This window comes from Colias philodice, chromosome 20 (assembly GCF_061535455.1).
Source record: "Colias philodice isolate Cphi_HAF_F1 chromosome 20, ilColPhil1 Martin Lab GWU primary, whole genome shotgun sequence".
Lineage (NCBI taxonomy): Eukaryota > Metazoa > Arthropoda > Insecta > Lepidoptera > Pieridae > Colias > Colias philodice.
Genome location: NC_143105.1, coordinates 657,269 through 673,171, shown reverse-complemented (window position 1 = coordinate 673,171; position 15,903 = coordinate 657,269). Strand labels below are relative to the sequence as shown.

At 32.3% G+C, this 15,903-nt stretch overlaps 3 protein-coding genes and 1 non-coding gene across 10 annotated transcripts in view; 2 read left to right on the top strand and 2 right to left on the bottom strand.

Annotated features, from left to right (window-relative positions):
- Sap47 (Synapse-associated protein 47kD) overlaps positions 1-2,171 on the top strand; it is a 35,179-nt gene extending 33,008 nt beyond the window's left edge. For 4 of the 5 annotated variants that reach the window (XM_089707868.1, XM_089707867.1, XM_089707864.1 and 1 more), the window contains one exon: positions 286-2,171. In XM_089707868.1, the coding sequence (XP_089563994.1) occupies positions 286-407 (122 nt within the window). In that variant the 3' untranslated portion in view covers positions 408-2,171. The remainder of the gene's footprint in view (positions 1-285) is intronic. The other variant, XM_089707865.1, reaches the window with a different exon arrangement.
- Positions 2,172-4,901: 2,730 nt separating this feature from the next.
- LOC149479207 (U1 spliceosomal RNA) lies at positions 4,902-5,063 on the bottom strand. Its single transcript, XR_016317289.1, has one exon. It is a non-coding gene; the product is annotated as a U1 spliceosomal RNA (small nuclear RNA).
- Positions 5,064-5,827: 764 nt separating this feature from the next.
- LOC149479205 (uncharacterized) lies at positions 5,828-15,321 on the bottom strand. 2 transcript variants are annotated; one of them, XM_089707983.1, is made up of 2 exons: positions 15,161-15,321; positions 5,828-6,583 (listed from the first exon to the last, which is right to left on the bottom strand). In XM_089707983.1, the coding sequence occupies exons 1-2, from the start codon at positions 15,270-15,272 to the stop codon at positions 5,997-5,999; spliced, it is 699 nt and encodes a 232-aa protein (XP_089564109.1). In that variant the 5' UTR covers positions 15,273-15,321; the 3' UTR covers positions 5,828-5,996. The 2 variants fall into 2 exon arrangements, with proteins under 2 accessions (XP_089564109.1, XP_089564108.1); XM_089707982.1 differs by lacking the exon at positions 15,161-15,321 and adding an exon at positions 6,986-7,345.
- LOC149479206 (uncharacterized) lies at positions 8,105-14,472 on the top strand. Of its 2 annotated transcripts, XM_089708274.1 has the most exons (3): positions 8,105-8,208; positions 12,989-13,210; positions 13,549-14,472. In XM_089708274.1, exons 2-3 carry the CDS (start codon positions 13,069-13,071, stop codon positions 14,109-14,111), a joined length of 705 nt encoding a protein of 234 aa, XP_089564400.1. In that variant the 5' UTR covers positions 8,105-8,208; positions 12,989-13,068; the 3' UTR covers positions 14,112-14,472. The 2 variants fall into 2 exon arrangements, with proteins under 2 accessions (XP_089564400.1, XP_089564399.1); XM_089708273.1 differs by lacking the exon at positions 8,105-8,208 and having other exon boundaries at positions 12,982-13,210.
- Positions 15,322-15,903: the final 582 nt, after the last annotated feature.

Below are 15,903 nucleotides of genomic sequence, written 5' to 3'. Positions count from 1 at the left end.
TTTTCTTTCTACTTATAAATCTTATAAATCTAGATGGATTGATGGAATGATATTTATTGATGTGAGGAATTTTTTTATTATAATAAAAATATCTATAAGTTGGCAAAATTTAATGAAATTGATTGAGTACTTCACTTGATAACAGGATTATTTTAATCAAACTTTTATAAGTAAAAAAGTGTTTTTTTAGTAAAAATGTTCTTTACACAAAGTTCTATTACAAAAAGTTGGCTACTCATTCCTTAGAAACACACAAACAAATTAACAAACACGTAAACATTGCAGAACAATGGGAAAAGGAGCTAGAGGCAGAGCTGAAGGAGTACGAAGTTGTCGCCGACAAGACGGGGGATGATAAGTGGGAGAGGGAGTGCGAGGATCTGCTGGGGGAGGTCGATCTTAAGTAGAGATCCTAGTAAATAGTTCGATTCGCAGTCGTAGTACTGTGGGGTACGGTTGAAATTCGAAAAAATATATAAGTATCTAGGGCTTTTTCATTCGTTCAGCAGTTCAATCATTCATATTTTTTATTTTCGATAAGATGGGTGACGACAAGTGGGAGAGAGAGGATCTGCTGGGGGAGGTCGATCTTAAGTAGATCGAATTTAGCTCGTAATACTGTGGCATACGGTTGAAATTCGGAAAACACTTGTATCCTATTGTGTTTTGTGAAGTTTAGTCGCTTATACTATGGGATAAAGTTGAAATTCGAAAAAATGCTAGTCTAAGGGTAATTTATTCCTTCAGCAGTTCATTCATTCATATTTTTTCATTTTGATTGACTATGGGGTTATACATTGGACAAGGTTCAAATTTGAAAAAAAGATCAAAGTGATGTAATTGTGTAAAATGACGAAAACGTCGACTAAAATATTTTGGAAACAATATTTCTTTCAATCATTAGTTCAAGTATTCATAAAAATTAACATTTATTCAAAGAAATAATTCACAGCTGTTCTTGAGAAAATGTCCTGAAAGATGTGTTAAAATTAAAATAAAAGGGAATCTGAACAACATTCCATTTCTAAGCGAAAAAATAACTGTCAGTATTTTTTTTTTTAATAACAACAAAAATTTTACTTCTCTAGTAATATAATAATTTATTTCCTTAAGATCTGTTGCTTAATTTTTACTGTGCAAGGACAAACATATAAACTTAACATTTGTAATATATGAAGTTCAATATACCTTACTGTAATTCATGTCTATTATATTTCAATTATACAAAAAAAAATAACTTTCTATATTAAATCTATCTGTAACACTCGCTAAAATAAAACTGGTGAATAAATTTTTAAAATGTAATAAGTGTTATTAGAATTATTAAATATCAAAAAAAATATTTTTCACAAAATAAATGAAACTTCAGTAGAAACAGATTTTTTTTAATTCGTTTAATTTTTCTCTACATGTTATAATTTACAAAAAAAACTGTTATCTGAGCTAGGTCATCTTATGAGACAGATTTAATATAGAGATAGAATAATATACATATATAATAGGTAATTATCTACTAAAAAATAAGTCGGGTTTTCCTTCCTGGCGCTATAACTCCAGAATGCACAAACCGATTTCCACGGTTTTGCATTCGTTGGAAAGGCCTCGGGCTCCGTGAGGTTTATAGCAAAGAAAAGGTGTCTCTGGTGGCGAAACGGAGTTCGCTAGTTATTAATATATAGGATAAGATTGCTCAGCTGTCAAAAGTATATCTTGCTTGGTTTTAAGGTTTTAAAAAATATAGGCTAACTTTCCTTCACATGTTACTTATTAAGAAAAATTTATGCATAATAATTGTAATTAAATTGCCTATTTTTTGTTATCAAACTTTTCTACTACCTAGCTAATATTTAATTTGATTATTTTGAAAAATATAGGCATTTATTGGGGCCTACGAAAGAAATGCAAATGTTACTTGTATCAACACTATAGATAGAAACATATTGTAAAAACTAAACTTCGATCTTAATTAAAACTTAACTAAAATCGCTGAACATTCAATACAAAAAAAAATAAATATTAGAATAAGTTATGTTATAAATAACGGATATTATTTTATGTTGTATATAGATTTTAGCATTTTAAATTATTTCTTTGTATTTAATTCTATTAATTAAGGTTATTGTAAATTATATGTTTGTAAACATTCCTATGAATAAAGTGTTCGTTGTATATTTTGTTTTTTATTTATTAAAAAATACCTTAGGAATCCTAACAAATATTATAAATATGTTAGTAACTCTTTCTGTATGTATGTCACTAGTTCACGCCGCATCCACTGAATCGATTTATATGAAATTGAGTATTTGAATTAAATTTTTTTTGTGATAAATGGAAAGATTATATATTAGTTTTATAACAAAACTGTTTTTATTTTTATTTTTTTTGCAATAATTCAAAAGTTATTTCAAAATAAAAATTAGTCTTTGAATCCAGTACCGAAGACACGCCGACAACTCCCGAAGCGTCACCATAGCGCGTGTGACGTCATAATGTTAGTTTTCACTCATTGCAGTTGATAGAAAATTAAATATAGTTTGAAAAACTAAACAGGATAAAAAGATAGATTCATGAAATTATTGTATTGTTACCGGGTTTTTATAAGTATACAAAATTTAAATTAAATCCGTCGGTTTATAGTGGGTCTAAATCGAATCGAAAGGAGAATTGGTTACATACAAACATATGTTTTAAGCTGATCCTGGCGATCCTTATCAAGATAAATTTATGATATTATTGTATTGTCATCGGATCTTGATAAGTGTTCAAAATTTGAACAAAATCCGTCGGTTTTAAATGGGTCACAATCGAGTCGAAACTTCGAAAGGAGTCGGTTACATACAAACATACAGGTGAAGCTAATAAAAGCGGGTTAATAATAAATACAGTGTTTTGATCTATTTAATTTTGTTGTCATTATTAAATTACATATTAATTATATTAATTGTTAATTATATTATTTAAATTTATATTAAAAATGGCGAACCTCAAAAGTTATCGTTTTGTACCATTATGTACGAATACTACAAAGGCAACTCCTGACAAAAATCGGTGATCATAAATATATCAACATCAAGAATATTATTCGTAACTAACTAACTAATTCGGAACCAACTAACAAATCGTATGTAAACGCTATGTACTTACTGCAGTTAATAATAGCTATAACATTATGACGTCGCAACTGTGGTGACCAGTCATGGCGCGTTTTTAGTCACGTGATTCTAACTTAAATTTCATCAATTTTTAATTGCTTATAAAGTTATAATTAACGGAAAAAATTTTTTTTGTAAGTTATTTGCATTTAATATCAATATTATTAATAATAAAGTTTCAAAATACATTAAAAAAATCAATAATTTTTTTTTATTCAAATACTCAATTAGGATACTTTGATACTCGAGAAAGAACATAAGATATTTTAAATAAAATAAATAAATAATTCCTTTATTTAACAAGACAGGATTATTACAATATGGTGTATTTCACAATATTAATTAATTTAACAATTTGATATTAATACTAGCGGTCCGCCCCGGCTTCGCCCGTGGTACATATGAAAAATAGATGTTGGCCGATTCTCAGACTTACCCAATATGCACAGAAAATTTCATGAGAATCGGTCCACCCGTTTCGGAGGAGTATGCAGACTAACATTGTGACACGAGAATTTTATATATAAGATAAGATATAATTATGCGATTATTATATATTATGATATTCATAAGGTGATTTTACCAATAAAACGAAGCCATACTTTTAATAACTTAAAGATTAAAAGAAACAAGAGATAGATGTTTCGTTTATGATCTAGCTGCTCGCTCCGGCTACGCCTGTGTAGTAATGTAAACCTAAGTAAGTCCATTTAGCTGATAATAACGAGTACAATTCAGACCTTACACCACCAAGATCAAATACACCGCTAAGGACGTATATCGTAATTACAATACATATAGGTATCCAACAAAAAAAGATAGGATAGCTTATATCTCAACCTAGTATAGTATAAAATTATGTATTAATTTGTAAATTGTAATAATTTGTAATTAATTGTAATTGTAATGATCTATGTCTCAACCAAATTTGATCATAGTCTCATCTTTCAAGTGGAATATAATGCTGCACACTGAATTTTTTTATTAAAATCTGTTCAGTAGTGAGTTCATAGATTTTTGGATATTTAAGTCGGCTCAGAAGCAGCTCTAGAATTGGGACTGATTGCATTAAATGGTTTTTGAAGTGAAACTTCTTTATCGGGGTTGGAAAAAAATTTAGTGTAACATTTTTTCGTTACGCGTGACATTTTTCCGTTAGGCGCCATCTGTTCTAATCCCTACCAGTATTTCTGTAAAGTTGCATATATAGTAAATTATTTTTTGAAAAATAAGTCTTATTTGTGGACCCTTTTGAATCGCAATAGGTACATATTATAATTGTCACTGCGTAGACTATCAATCAATATATCACGACTAGTCTACTTACTAGCTTTCCGCCCGCGTTTTCAAAGAAAAACCCGCATCGTTCCTGTTCCCGTAGATTGTAGAATATCCGGGATAAAACCAATCCTATATGTTTATCCAAGTTACCTAGTGTGCTAAATTGCGAAAGTATAAGTGTTTGGGTGAAAGAGTAACAAACACACATCCATCCTCAAACTGTCGCATTATAATATTATTATTAGTAGGATAGGATAGTGGATTCTAGAATTTACAAATAAAACACCATTGCTGTTGTAAAACTTTAATAATTTCCAAACACGCAATAAATTAAATAGCAAAATCTGACACCCCAATTTAATTACTATAAAACAATATAAATTATTAAGCTGAAGAGCTATTTGCTTGGACGCGCTGTTCTCAGGAACCACGGCCACGACGCATCGGGTCGATTTTAAAATTTTATATGGGGGACGGCGCGTACGCAGTCCCCACTACCAAAAATTACGCGTCCGAGTTATCCACATTAGGGATAATCGCAGAGGTCAACCCCGCCGCAGTGCAATGGCGGGGTCTCGCTCTGGGGGAACCGCCTTCCTGATCACGGTGTCCCCTACGCCAGGTAAGTATGCTTTCGGCAGCGCTCCATGGGGTCGTCATTCTTTGGGAAAAAATTTCTATAGCGGGATTTAAATATAGTTAAAAGTAACTAGGGACATCTCGGGACATTCTGTAATAACTAATCGTACGTGTAAAATTTTGTATCTGTTATAATTTAATGACCAATGCATAGATGGCGCTTTATTAAAACAAAAGAAATATTCCAGAAATGTTAATTAATATATATGTATTAGCATGGACTAATAGAATATATTCTATTAGTCCATGGTATTAGATTAGAATAATAATAAATGAATCAAATCATATAAAATTCTAAATTTAAACTTAAATTATTTAACTATTATTTGTTTATTATTAGTCTGTGCTATTATAGTTCATTTGTGGGAAGTTTTTTATTTTACATGTTGTTTTTTAGTAATAGAACATGTTAATTCAAATTCAAATCGCTTTATTTGTCGTGTGTTATTATTAATTATTATTGTTGTGTGTTATAACTTATATCACAGACTAATAATAATATACTACGTATACAACTTATATCATATTATATTATGTGGTCATTTTGAATTTTATGACGTTTTTATATATTTAAAGGCATGCATGACTGTTAGGTATATTCTTTTATACAAATAATATATATATATACTAATACAGGCTTAGATCATTAAGTTCTAAGAATACAGGTCTTATACAATAAATATATTGGTCCATGACAATAGGTACAATTATATCACTTCGTAGGTGCGTAACGGATGCTAAAATAAGAGACCGTAAACTATTAAAATAATTTAATCTTAATATAGGTATCTATCTCCAATACTATACCATATAATGTAATATGTACAGTTATAACTTACAAATAAAATTATCACTGCTAATGTTTCAAGGAAAATATGTAACTTTTCAATATATGTATGTATAACTGTTTTCCGTTAAAAATCATCAGATTTTTTCCATTTTAACAGTCGTAATCTGTGAACTATCTATAGAGTTATCATTACTAACATTGCATAAGACCTCATTAGTATTTACACTCCCAAATTCAGCTAGTTCAGCTTCAGCGAATATTTTAGCCATTTTAACCTTTATCATACACTGAGTTTTAAGGGAAAGCCTTCTAAATGTTCCCGCGTAACTCGTGAACAAATGATCTACTGGATCTAATAATTTCTGGCGTTTCGGCTCAAATTCTTCATCTGTTACGGACAATGATCTGCGGCTTCCGTGCGACTCGTACTGTATCGCTGGGCTAACTGTCCATGGCTCGGATTCTATGTTTTCGCGTAAATCTTTCTCATCGCTCGGAGTTGGAGATTGTCGCGGAGGTGATGGAGATGATGTCACCGAAGTCTGCGCTTTCTTGTATTTAGAATGCTTTTTGTGTATCATATATTCGTCTAGGAACTTTAAGTTTTCGCTCCAACACCAGCTGTGGTACGATTTGTTGGATGGTGCGACTCCAGATTGAAATCTTTTATATTTTGTGTAACCGTCCTTTAGGCCTTTCCATTTATTTTTTAAAATATCGCCTGCAAAAATAAAAACAAAAATAAAAAATTGGATTTAATCATTATAAATATAAATTAATAAAAGAATAAAAATGAATAGCTATATCTTATATATAAAATTCTCGTGTCACAATGTTAGTCTGCATACTCCTCCGAAACGGGTGGACCGATTCTCATGAAATTTTCTGTGCATATCGGGTAAGTCTGAGAATCGGGCGGACCGCTAGTTACCTATAAATTTTCTTAGTAATGCGACATTGAGATAATATTAATTATTTATAACTTCTATCGATAATACAAGGTGGCGCTGAGCTTAAAACGAATCATGACACACTTGACCTAATGATATTGTAAGGCACGCTATATAGCATTATAATAAGCTGCCGTTCTTTCTACAAATAACAAGAAAGTTGTTCAACTTACTCGACTCGTTCATTTCCTTGCTAATGAGTTCCCATGCTAGTGTTTTTTTCTCGATACTGTTATAGTATATGTGTCGTCTATTGTACAGTATGGGGTAGCCTTTTACGCATTCTATGAAGTTTTCAATGTTCACCGTGGTCATGGTGATAATAATCGATAAATGAGGTTATGTAGAGCGCTTCGTGTCGTGTTCGCGCCTGCACGGCGCGGCGTGTCGGCGCGGCGTGTCGGCGTGGCGTGGCACTGAGCGATGACGGGGGACGCGTCGCTCGGACGCGGCACGCGGGTCTCTCGCTCTCGCTGGACGCTTCGCATCGCCGCGCTCGGCGTTCGTCGCCATTTTGTGAACGCGAACACTGAGCTCCGCTTCAATTATTTATTATTAATACATATTATTATTTATTATGTCATGTATATTGTTTTTTCTCTGTCGCATTTTATAGACTGTTATTGCAGTTAACTCAATATAAAAATAATGAGCTTGTTTAATACAATGGTCTAATTAGCTAAATATACCTACATAATAATACGCGCATGTACCTATGAGTTTTTCCTTTTTTCATAGTTGTGGGAATATCGGTATAAAAATAGCCCAAGTTACTGCTTATAACAACAGCTATCTACCAGTAAAAGTTCCGTCAAAATCGGTCAAGCCGTTCTTGAGATTAGCCGGAACAACAGACAGACAAAAATTTTATAAATTACTACATTTTGGTAATATGTATATGTAAATTGTAAAGTTGTATACATCCATTTCATTTAGTAAAAATCAGTTATTTCGATATAATAAACAGACACTATTACATACGTAGTAACTATATTATTATTAATCTGTGCTATTACATATTACAGGTATAGATTAGGTACTTACCTTATTAAGTTATTAGGTATTTATGCAAATTATTGTATACCTAATATTATTTGCATAATTAAATGTTTAGCTATTACTAATACTACTATCTATGTTACGGTCTATATAAATAAATGTATTAGGTACACAAAAAAACAATGCAAAGAATATTAAATCCATTAAATCTAAGAAGTACTCTGTGAGTCTGTGGCATGCGGCGATGGGCGAACAGCGAAGCGGAAAAATATAACACGGTCGGCAACTACATGACGTCACCAGTATTGGTCAAAATGGCGCGGTACGGCGACGCGAAGCGAGAGCGAGATAGGCCTATATAAGCAGTCGCTAGTGGGAACTGTGAGGCGATATACGCAGCCCCCGTCAACTTCAATGGGAACTTTTAGATACCTACGGGGTATTAATTTTAGGGTGTCCACCTGCAAGTAACAATATCCTCTACTATTATAGTAGGTCAATTCTACAAAATAATGTCAAAAATTTATTACAAAATATTTTGCCTTTTGTACATTGAGTAAAGAACTTTCAAAATGATTTAAAATAATGTAGAATTCTCAAAGTAAAAAAATTATATGAAGGAATTCCTATATTATATAGTAGTTTCAGTTGTATAATGTGGTAACACTGGTGTGGTTTGCTGTCAAAATAAAGCGTCATGAAAATGGCGTCTGTTTGTGTCTGCGCATCATATTTCTTTCTACTTCTTCGTTTTCTGATAGCGTTTATCAATATTGTTATTCGTTTGTGCAGTGAGATAAGTGACTCTTTGTCGTCAGACGAAACATCGAGTTGAGCTTCTGTTCCTCGAAACCTTTAAAACTGTGTTATATTGTATGAGATGTTGACTCCATTATTTGTGCTGTTTTGTTAGAAAGTAACTCTTTTAGTTCAATTATGGCTGAAAAAGAAAACAGAAGGAAGTGCTTTAAATGCGGAGCTTCACCTGCTGAAGATGATGTTAAATTGTACCGATTTTCTAAGCCCGGTACAAGGAATTTGCTTCGGTATGTTTAAGGCTTCCCTACCATTTGCGTCAAAAATAACATTTGATTAGTTCATAATTATGTACAAATGAAATTTAATAAATTATTTTGATTTGATTTTTTCAATTCAATACTAACAAACAAAAAAGCTAATCTAATCTTGGCTATTTTTATTTAACCAAAATGCATGATTTTATTACAGGTGTGAATTGTGGGCAAAGTACATGTTTCCTGAGGGAGACTACAGCTCTATACAATTTCAAAGGAAATTATATAATGAGCACAGAGTTTTGTGTGAGAGACACTTTAAACCTGAGGACATTTCAAATGATTCCAGGAAGAGATTAGCACATAATGCTGTGCCTTGTGATGTAAGTATAACATTACCTAATTATTTCATGGTTGCAATCGGTGTAGTAGAAGTAACTAATAATTGTCCTGGGTGGGAATCAAACCCACAAACAGCTTAGCAGTCAAGATCTCTAACCACTTGACCAACAGGCCAGTCGATAAAAGGTTCTCTTCTAGACAAACTCTGTGGTTCACATTTTGTCTGTTTCTTTTTTTAGTTAGCCAATCTTCTAGTAAAACGTAATTTATCAAAGAAAAATATCATGCTCTAGTTAAACTAAATAGTCTTCTATCCATGAGCTGACTGAAGCTGATGCTCATACTAATATTATTAAATTTTTCACTTTCAGGTTGAGCATGCTTTGGCTCCATCTTATTCTAATGAACCATCAAGACCAACTGAACGCATTCCCCTTTCAAATATTGATGTGAACATGGAACCCGGTACCTCAGGTACTTGCCAGAGTCAACTGCCAAAAAAAGGGAAAATGACTGAACAAGAGGCAATTTTATACAAAAAATGTACCAAGTTCATGAGCAGAATTTGCACATTGCAAAATACAATAAAAAGATTAAAAGCCAATTCTGTATTAAAAGTTCTTGCAGAAGATAAGGCTGTGGAGAAATTATCCAAGAATATAACGCCTGCATTTTCACTGCTCCTGCAGGGGCAAATAAGAAATTCAAAAAGAAAATTAACAGGAAAGAGGTGGTCCAAAGAGGAAAAAATTATAGCCTTAAGAATTTACAAAAGATCACCAACCTGTTACCGCTTACTGCGAAGGCTATTTTGTTTACCATCGGCAAGTACTTTAAAGAATCTGCTTAACAAAGTTTTAATGGATGTTGGATGCAATACGTCAGTGCTTGAAGTCTTAAAGAAATTTGTAAAAACCCAACATCCCCAAGACAATGAGTATGTTTTGATGTTTGACGAAATGTCATTAAAAAAGCACCTGCAATATAATCAGAAGGATGACATGATAGAAGGTTTCCAAGATCATGGGACACAAGGAAGATCAGAACAATTAGCTGGATATGCTTTGGTTTTCATGATCAGTGGGATCCGGAAACGAGTGAAGCAGCCGGTAGCACATTACTTTTCAAGTGGATTCAGTACAGCAGATAGACTTGCTGTTCTCATCAAGGAGGTAAATATATGATTTTTTTTTTTTTTGAAACAACAAAAAAATAAGGCTTTCAGTTCGACTGTATGGTCCTTTTTTACCCTACTACAGCGAAACAAAAAGGAGGGTTATGATTTTGACCTGTATGCATGAATGAGGGTATGGATGTTGATCTCTTCCCTCATAATTTGTATTTTTGTGCCAATTTTGAACTGATTGTCATTATTTATAAAATTATTCATAAATAATTTTATTTGCTCTTAGTTAGACATGCTATAAGTAATAAATGTGCAATTACTGTTTACATACGTTTATGTTTATAATGACCATATTCTCACACTTTACTATGTTCTTGTATATTTCAGGTTCTGCATCAATGCTTTGAAGCAGGAATAAATATAGCTGCAACTGTTTGCGATATGGATGGAGTAAATAGGAGGGCCCTATATATATTGGGTGCAACAAAAGAGCACCCATACATATCGTTTGAAAAAAGAGATGTAGTCACATTTTATGACACTCCTCATCTATTAAAATGTTTTAGAAATTTGTTTTTAAAATATGATCTGGAATGTACCACAAATATTCATTGCGGTGACAAAATAGGCAGAGGTAAGAAATCATTTAATAGCTAATTTTAGTTTTAGTACTCACATACAAATTCTCCAGAAATCTGAAATTAATATATTTAAATATTTTACTTTCAGGAGTAGCTAAATGGAGCCACATTACTGAATTTTATGAAGTTGACAACATAAATCCAAATTTTGTGTTTGCACCATCTTTGAAAAAAGATCATCTGAATCCCAACACTAAGCAAAAGATGAAGGTGAATCTTGCTGCTCAAGTGCTGAGTCACTCGGTTGCAGCTGGTATGTTCGCCAAAATTGCTGATGGTATGTAAGCAAAGCATGCATTGAATTGCCAATTTCTCATTATTTAGAAGCTAAACTAGATGGGAAACATCAACATTTTAAAATATTTGTCAAAATGTTAAATTAATAGTATGAAAGATAGACTTCATTCACATTGTAAATATGTCAGACTTGTGAAAAAAAAGATGTAGGTGTCTAATTAACATTTTATTATTGAAAATAAATTATATATAAAAGGGGAAGGTGACTTACTGAGTGAGATATACAGATATCAACGCACAGCCCAAACTGCTAAACCTATAAGCCTGAAATTTTGTATGTAAGTTCTTTACGTAACGTAAGTGAGCACTATTTATTCACAGTTTAATGTTATTTTACAGGAACATTAACTACAGAAGCTGCAGTTACGGCTAATGTTGTTGCAGACATGGACAAATTATTTGATTCGCTAAACAGTGATTCTGCTGACTTAAGAAGAGGGAAGCCACATGCTACCAATTTAACAGCAACAAGTCTACACATAACATTTTTTTCAAAAATGAAAGAATTTTTCAACACTCTGAAATTCATTGGGATCCATAGAAAGCCTCCATCCCAAGAAGGGTGGGTTTGGAACTTAAATGCAATGGAGAGATTGTGGCGAAACCTCCAACAAAAATGGAGCATCCGTAGTTTAGCCACTAGAAGGATTCAACAAGATCCCCTTGAGAACCTTTTTGGTGTTATTCGTGGAAATTGTGGATCTAACACTAATCCCACAAGTGGACAGTTTGTGGCTGGCTTAAAAACTGCCATTTTGAGCAACCTATCCCACATAGGCACAACTGGTAACTGTGAACTGGACAATAATGTCATTATTGATAATTTTCAAACATTATTGTCCCAGCAGAAAACACAGCCCACAGAAAGTGAAACCAAGTCTGATTCGGCAGTATTTTCATTAAGTTCTTCTTCAGATCTTTTACCATTTGAAATCGAAGAAGCACTCAATGAAAATACTGCTGAAATACAAGCTTGTGCTTACGTCTGTGGGTTTTTGTTAAAACAGTTGCCAATTAATGATTGCGAAACATGTTCAGAGACATTTGTTGCTCAAACAGTGCAAAGAAGTCACATATTCATTGATTTTAAAGAATATAATGATTTAAAAAAAAGCCTTAATTATGCTACTAATGAATTAATAGCTTGTGTGGAATTTTGTGCCACAGTAGTGAACAACTTTTTAAAGGAAAAGGCTCATATAACATTTTTAAAACAAACTGTAATTGAAAATGTAAAAAACTCCGCTAATTTTGATTTTATAACATGTGCAAATCACAAAGAAGAAAATGTAAATATAATTGTTAAATCAGTATTTGTGATTTGCACAAAAAGATTTTGTACAATCAAAAATAGAGCCTTTGCTGAAGAAGCTTCTGCGACAAAGTTGCAAAAAAAAATGGATGTAATATTACACAAGTAGTTTAAGTTTGTTGGTATTTATGTCAATGTCTTAGATTAATCTCTTATTATTGTAATATAACATGTAAAAAATGTACTTACTGTTTTATTTTTCATCCACGTGCATTTTCACTTGCAAGAAAACTCAGTATTATGTTTCTGAAGTCTACTGAGTTTTCATGCAAGTGAAAATGCCAATCTCAAACATTATTTTATTTTTAGATTCATAAACTGCGGTTCAAATTTTCGCGCGCTCACACGTGTTGACTTGGTAATAAACTAGATGGCAGGATTGATTTTGCGTTGTATGTAGTTGTTGTTCTTTCCGCTAGGAGTAATTGTATTCTATGGATATACGCCTCCACGCAGATGCGAACGCGAAACGAACGCTAGTTTAACCTAAATTTATCATATCGATTACAAGTTTTTCATTTCAGACATGAATACAATTGATATAGAAAGGCTCATCGAGATCGTGAAACGGTATCCCATGTTATATGACACGCGACACGAACAGTACAATAATTTTACCTTGAAGACTCAAACGTGGAAACAAATTGCCAAAGAACTAAATGACGGCAGTAAGTTACTTACTTTTTTATTCATACATTTTGGCTATACTTTAGTACCTACATATTAACTGCAAGGTATTCTTACCACCTATGTGAAGTATAATTTTAAATCATGTCTAACAAAGTTACGATTTTAGCGAGTATCGACTAGAAATAGGTCGCTTAGAAAGATATGTGTATTCGATCGCAGCGCCATCTTGTTGATTTTGATGGTTTTACAATAAATATTTAAGTTAGCTAGGGGCTCGGCAACATTTTCACCAGGTGCGGGCGCGATCATAGATTATTAGATTTAGGTATAGCACAAAAAAAACTGTGCAATATATAATATTTAAACGTTACTTTAGTTTCAGGTGAAGTTTTAAGAATAAAATGGAAAGGCCTTAAAGATGGATACAGAAAATATAAAAGGTTCAAATGTGGAGTTGCACCGAATAATAAATCGTGGCACAGCTGGTGTTGGAGCGAAAACTTGAAATTCCTCGATAATTATGAAATAAGGAAGATTATTCCTAAAAAGGGCGCGAAGGACAAATGCAAACAAACACCGAAAGAAAATAAGGTTCCTGCTGATGAAGAGTTTGTTGATAAAAATGAATTAGATGCCATAGACTACTTATTCACCAGCTATGCGTATACATTTAAAACGTTATCATTGAGAAGTCAGTGTATGATAAAGTTGCAAATGGCTCAGGTATTTTCTGAAGCGGAATTAGCCGAGATCGAAAGTACAACAGAGGCTATAGATACTGCAGAAAAGGATACCGAGATCGAAAGTACAACAGAGGTTATTGATACTGCAGAAAAGGATAATGTCAATGATTTTAAAATAGAGGAAGATCCAATTATAATTAAACGTGTAAAAATGGAGAACGATGACGATCCTCTAGAAAGTAACGCAATATTATAAAAATAGGAATACCTATGTATACCGTCTGTGTACCTACTGTGTAAATAAAAATTTTAATCTGTGATATTATTTTAATATTATCATACCTATAACGTATTTGAGTATGCTAGTTCTTGTATAAAAAATGCCATCTCCTTTATTGAAATCTACTTGTAATAGCTAATATGTACGAATTTTAATATAAATGAACAGTTAAAAATTACATGGGAAATATTCAAGGGGTTGCTGAAACCCAGTATTGAGTAAATCGTAAATTTTGTAAATTAGCTGCTTCTTTAGTTATTAAATTTTGTTTTTTCTTTGTTACTGATTTATGTGTGGTGGTCGTGTTAATGACAATAAATTCTTCTTTCTCTCTTTCTATGTTGTATTTTATTTGACAATACCTTTATACATTTTGATTTTGAACATGCAAGTTGTTTTACTTATTACACGCTTTATTTTATTAGCTTCACCTGTATGTTTGTAACCGACTTCTTTGGGCGCGATTTTGACCCACTTTAAACGGCCAGATTTCGTTCAAACTTTGTAGATTTATTGAGGACCGATGACAATACACTAATTTGATAAAATTTTCTATTTTTTAGTTCGGTTTTCTATAAAAAGCGTGTTTTTTAGTTTTTTAAAACTATTATTATTATTGTATTATAGTTGAAAGAAAAACGAAAAAAAAATGTTGTGTGGTTTTATGAAACCACGGTAAAAGTGAAACTGTTCGAACGGTTCCGAACACTGCTTTGTGTAGCGCATGTCGCGTGACGGTCGGCTGCCGAGTAGGTATACCTACTCGGCAGCCGCGATACACGCGACATGCGCTACACAGACCAAAAAGTTTGAGACGAGGTAGATAATAAAAGTTTCACTTTAAATAAGACTTTAAAAACATAAAGTAGTTAAAGGTAAATTTAAAATGGGTAATAGCATAAAATACTTAATAGTACTGATAGTACTAACTTATTATTAATTAAAATATTAATAAAATCAGAAATAACTAATATAATAATTGATAAAGCGCCACCTGTGAACAATCACTGGAACTAAGAACTTACCAAAGTTTCTATTTGAGTTTTTAAAAGTAGCTGTAGGATGTCGCAAATGAAATGAGAAATGAGAAAGGGAGCCTCCTCTTAAATGGTGTAGTATTACAATAAAATAATACATAGTTTAATAAACACATCTTGCAGCCTAAATTAGCGTTTTATACGTTTTAACCTGGTATTATGTACCCACTACATTCCACACAATGTTATGCCTATATTATGACAACCGCCATAGGCTGCTTTCTTGTACGAGTAGACATATAACTGACTACCTACATTTTAATTACCAAAAGACAATTGAATGTTTTTAGTGGGAAAGTTTCACATCAATTAGGTACTGTCAAATAGATATTCTACGACACTATAGGTAATTGTCATGTCTTTAAAGATGTTGGAACAGTGCGAAACTGAACTGAAAGTTCGGTATTTTTATTCGAAAATTTTTTTTCTAACAAATGGATCTGCGGTATCCGAATTCTATGCTAAATAAATAAAAATAAATAAATTTTATGATAAAATGCTGCTCAATATAAATAAATCTTCAAACAATGAAAATAAATGCAGGACATTGATACTAAAGTCTCAAACAAATATTAGTGTCTCTAATACTTAGATCATCTAAGCTCTAATACTATGAAGCTTCTCATCCTACTACTATTATAAAGGCGAAAGTTTGTAAGTATGGATGTATGGATGTTTGTTACTCTTTCACGTAAAAACTACTGAATGGATTACAATGAAATTTAGCACAC

Coding starts and splice junctions, on each gene's coding strand:
- LOC149479206 (XM_089708274.1), top strand. CDS start 13,069: ATGAATACAATTGATATAGAAAGGCTCATCGAGATCGTGAAACGGTAT. Junction 13,211..13,548: donor CAAAGAACTAAATGACGGCA/GTAAGTTACTTA, acceptor ACGTTACTTTAG/TTTCAGGTGAAGTTTTAAGA.
- LOC149479205 (XM_089707982.1), bottom strand. CDS start 7,127: ATGACCACGGTGAACATTGAAAACTTCATAGAATGCGTAAAAGGCTAC. Junction 6,584..6,985: donor CAAGGAAATGAACGAGTCGA/GTAAGTTGAACA, acceptor TTATTTTTGCAG/GCGATATTTTAAAAAATAAA.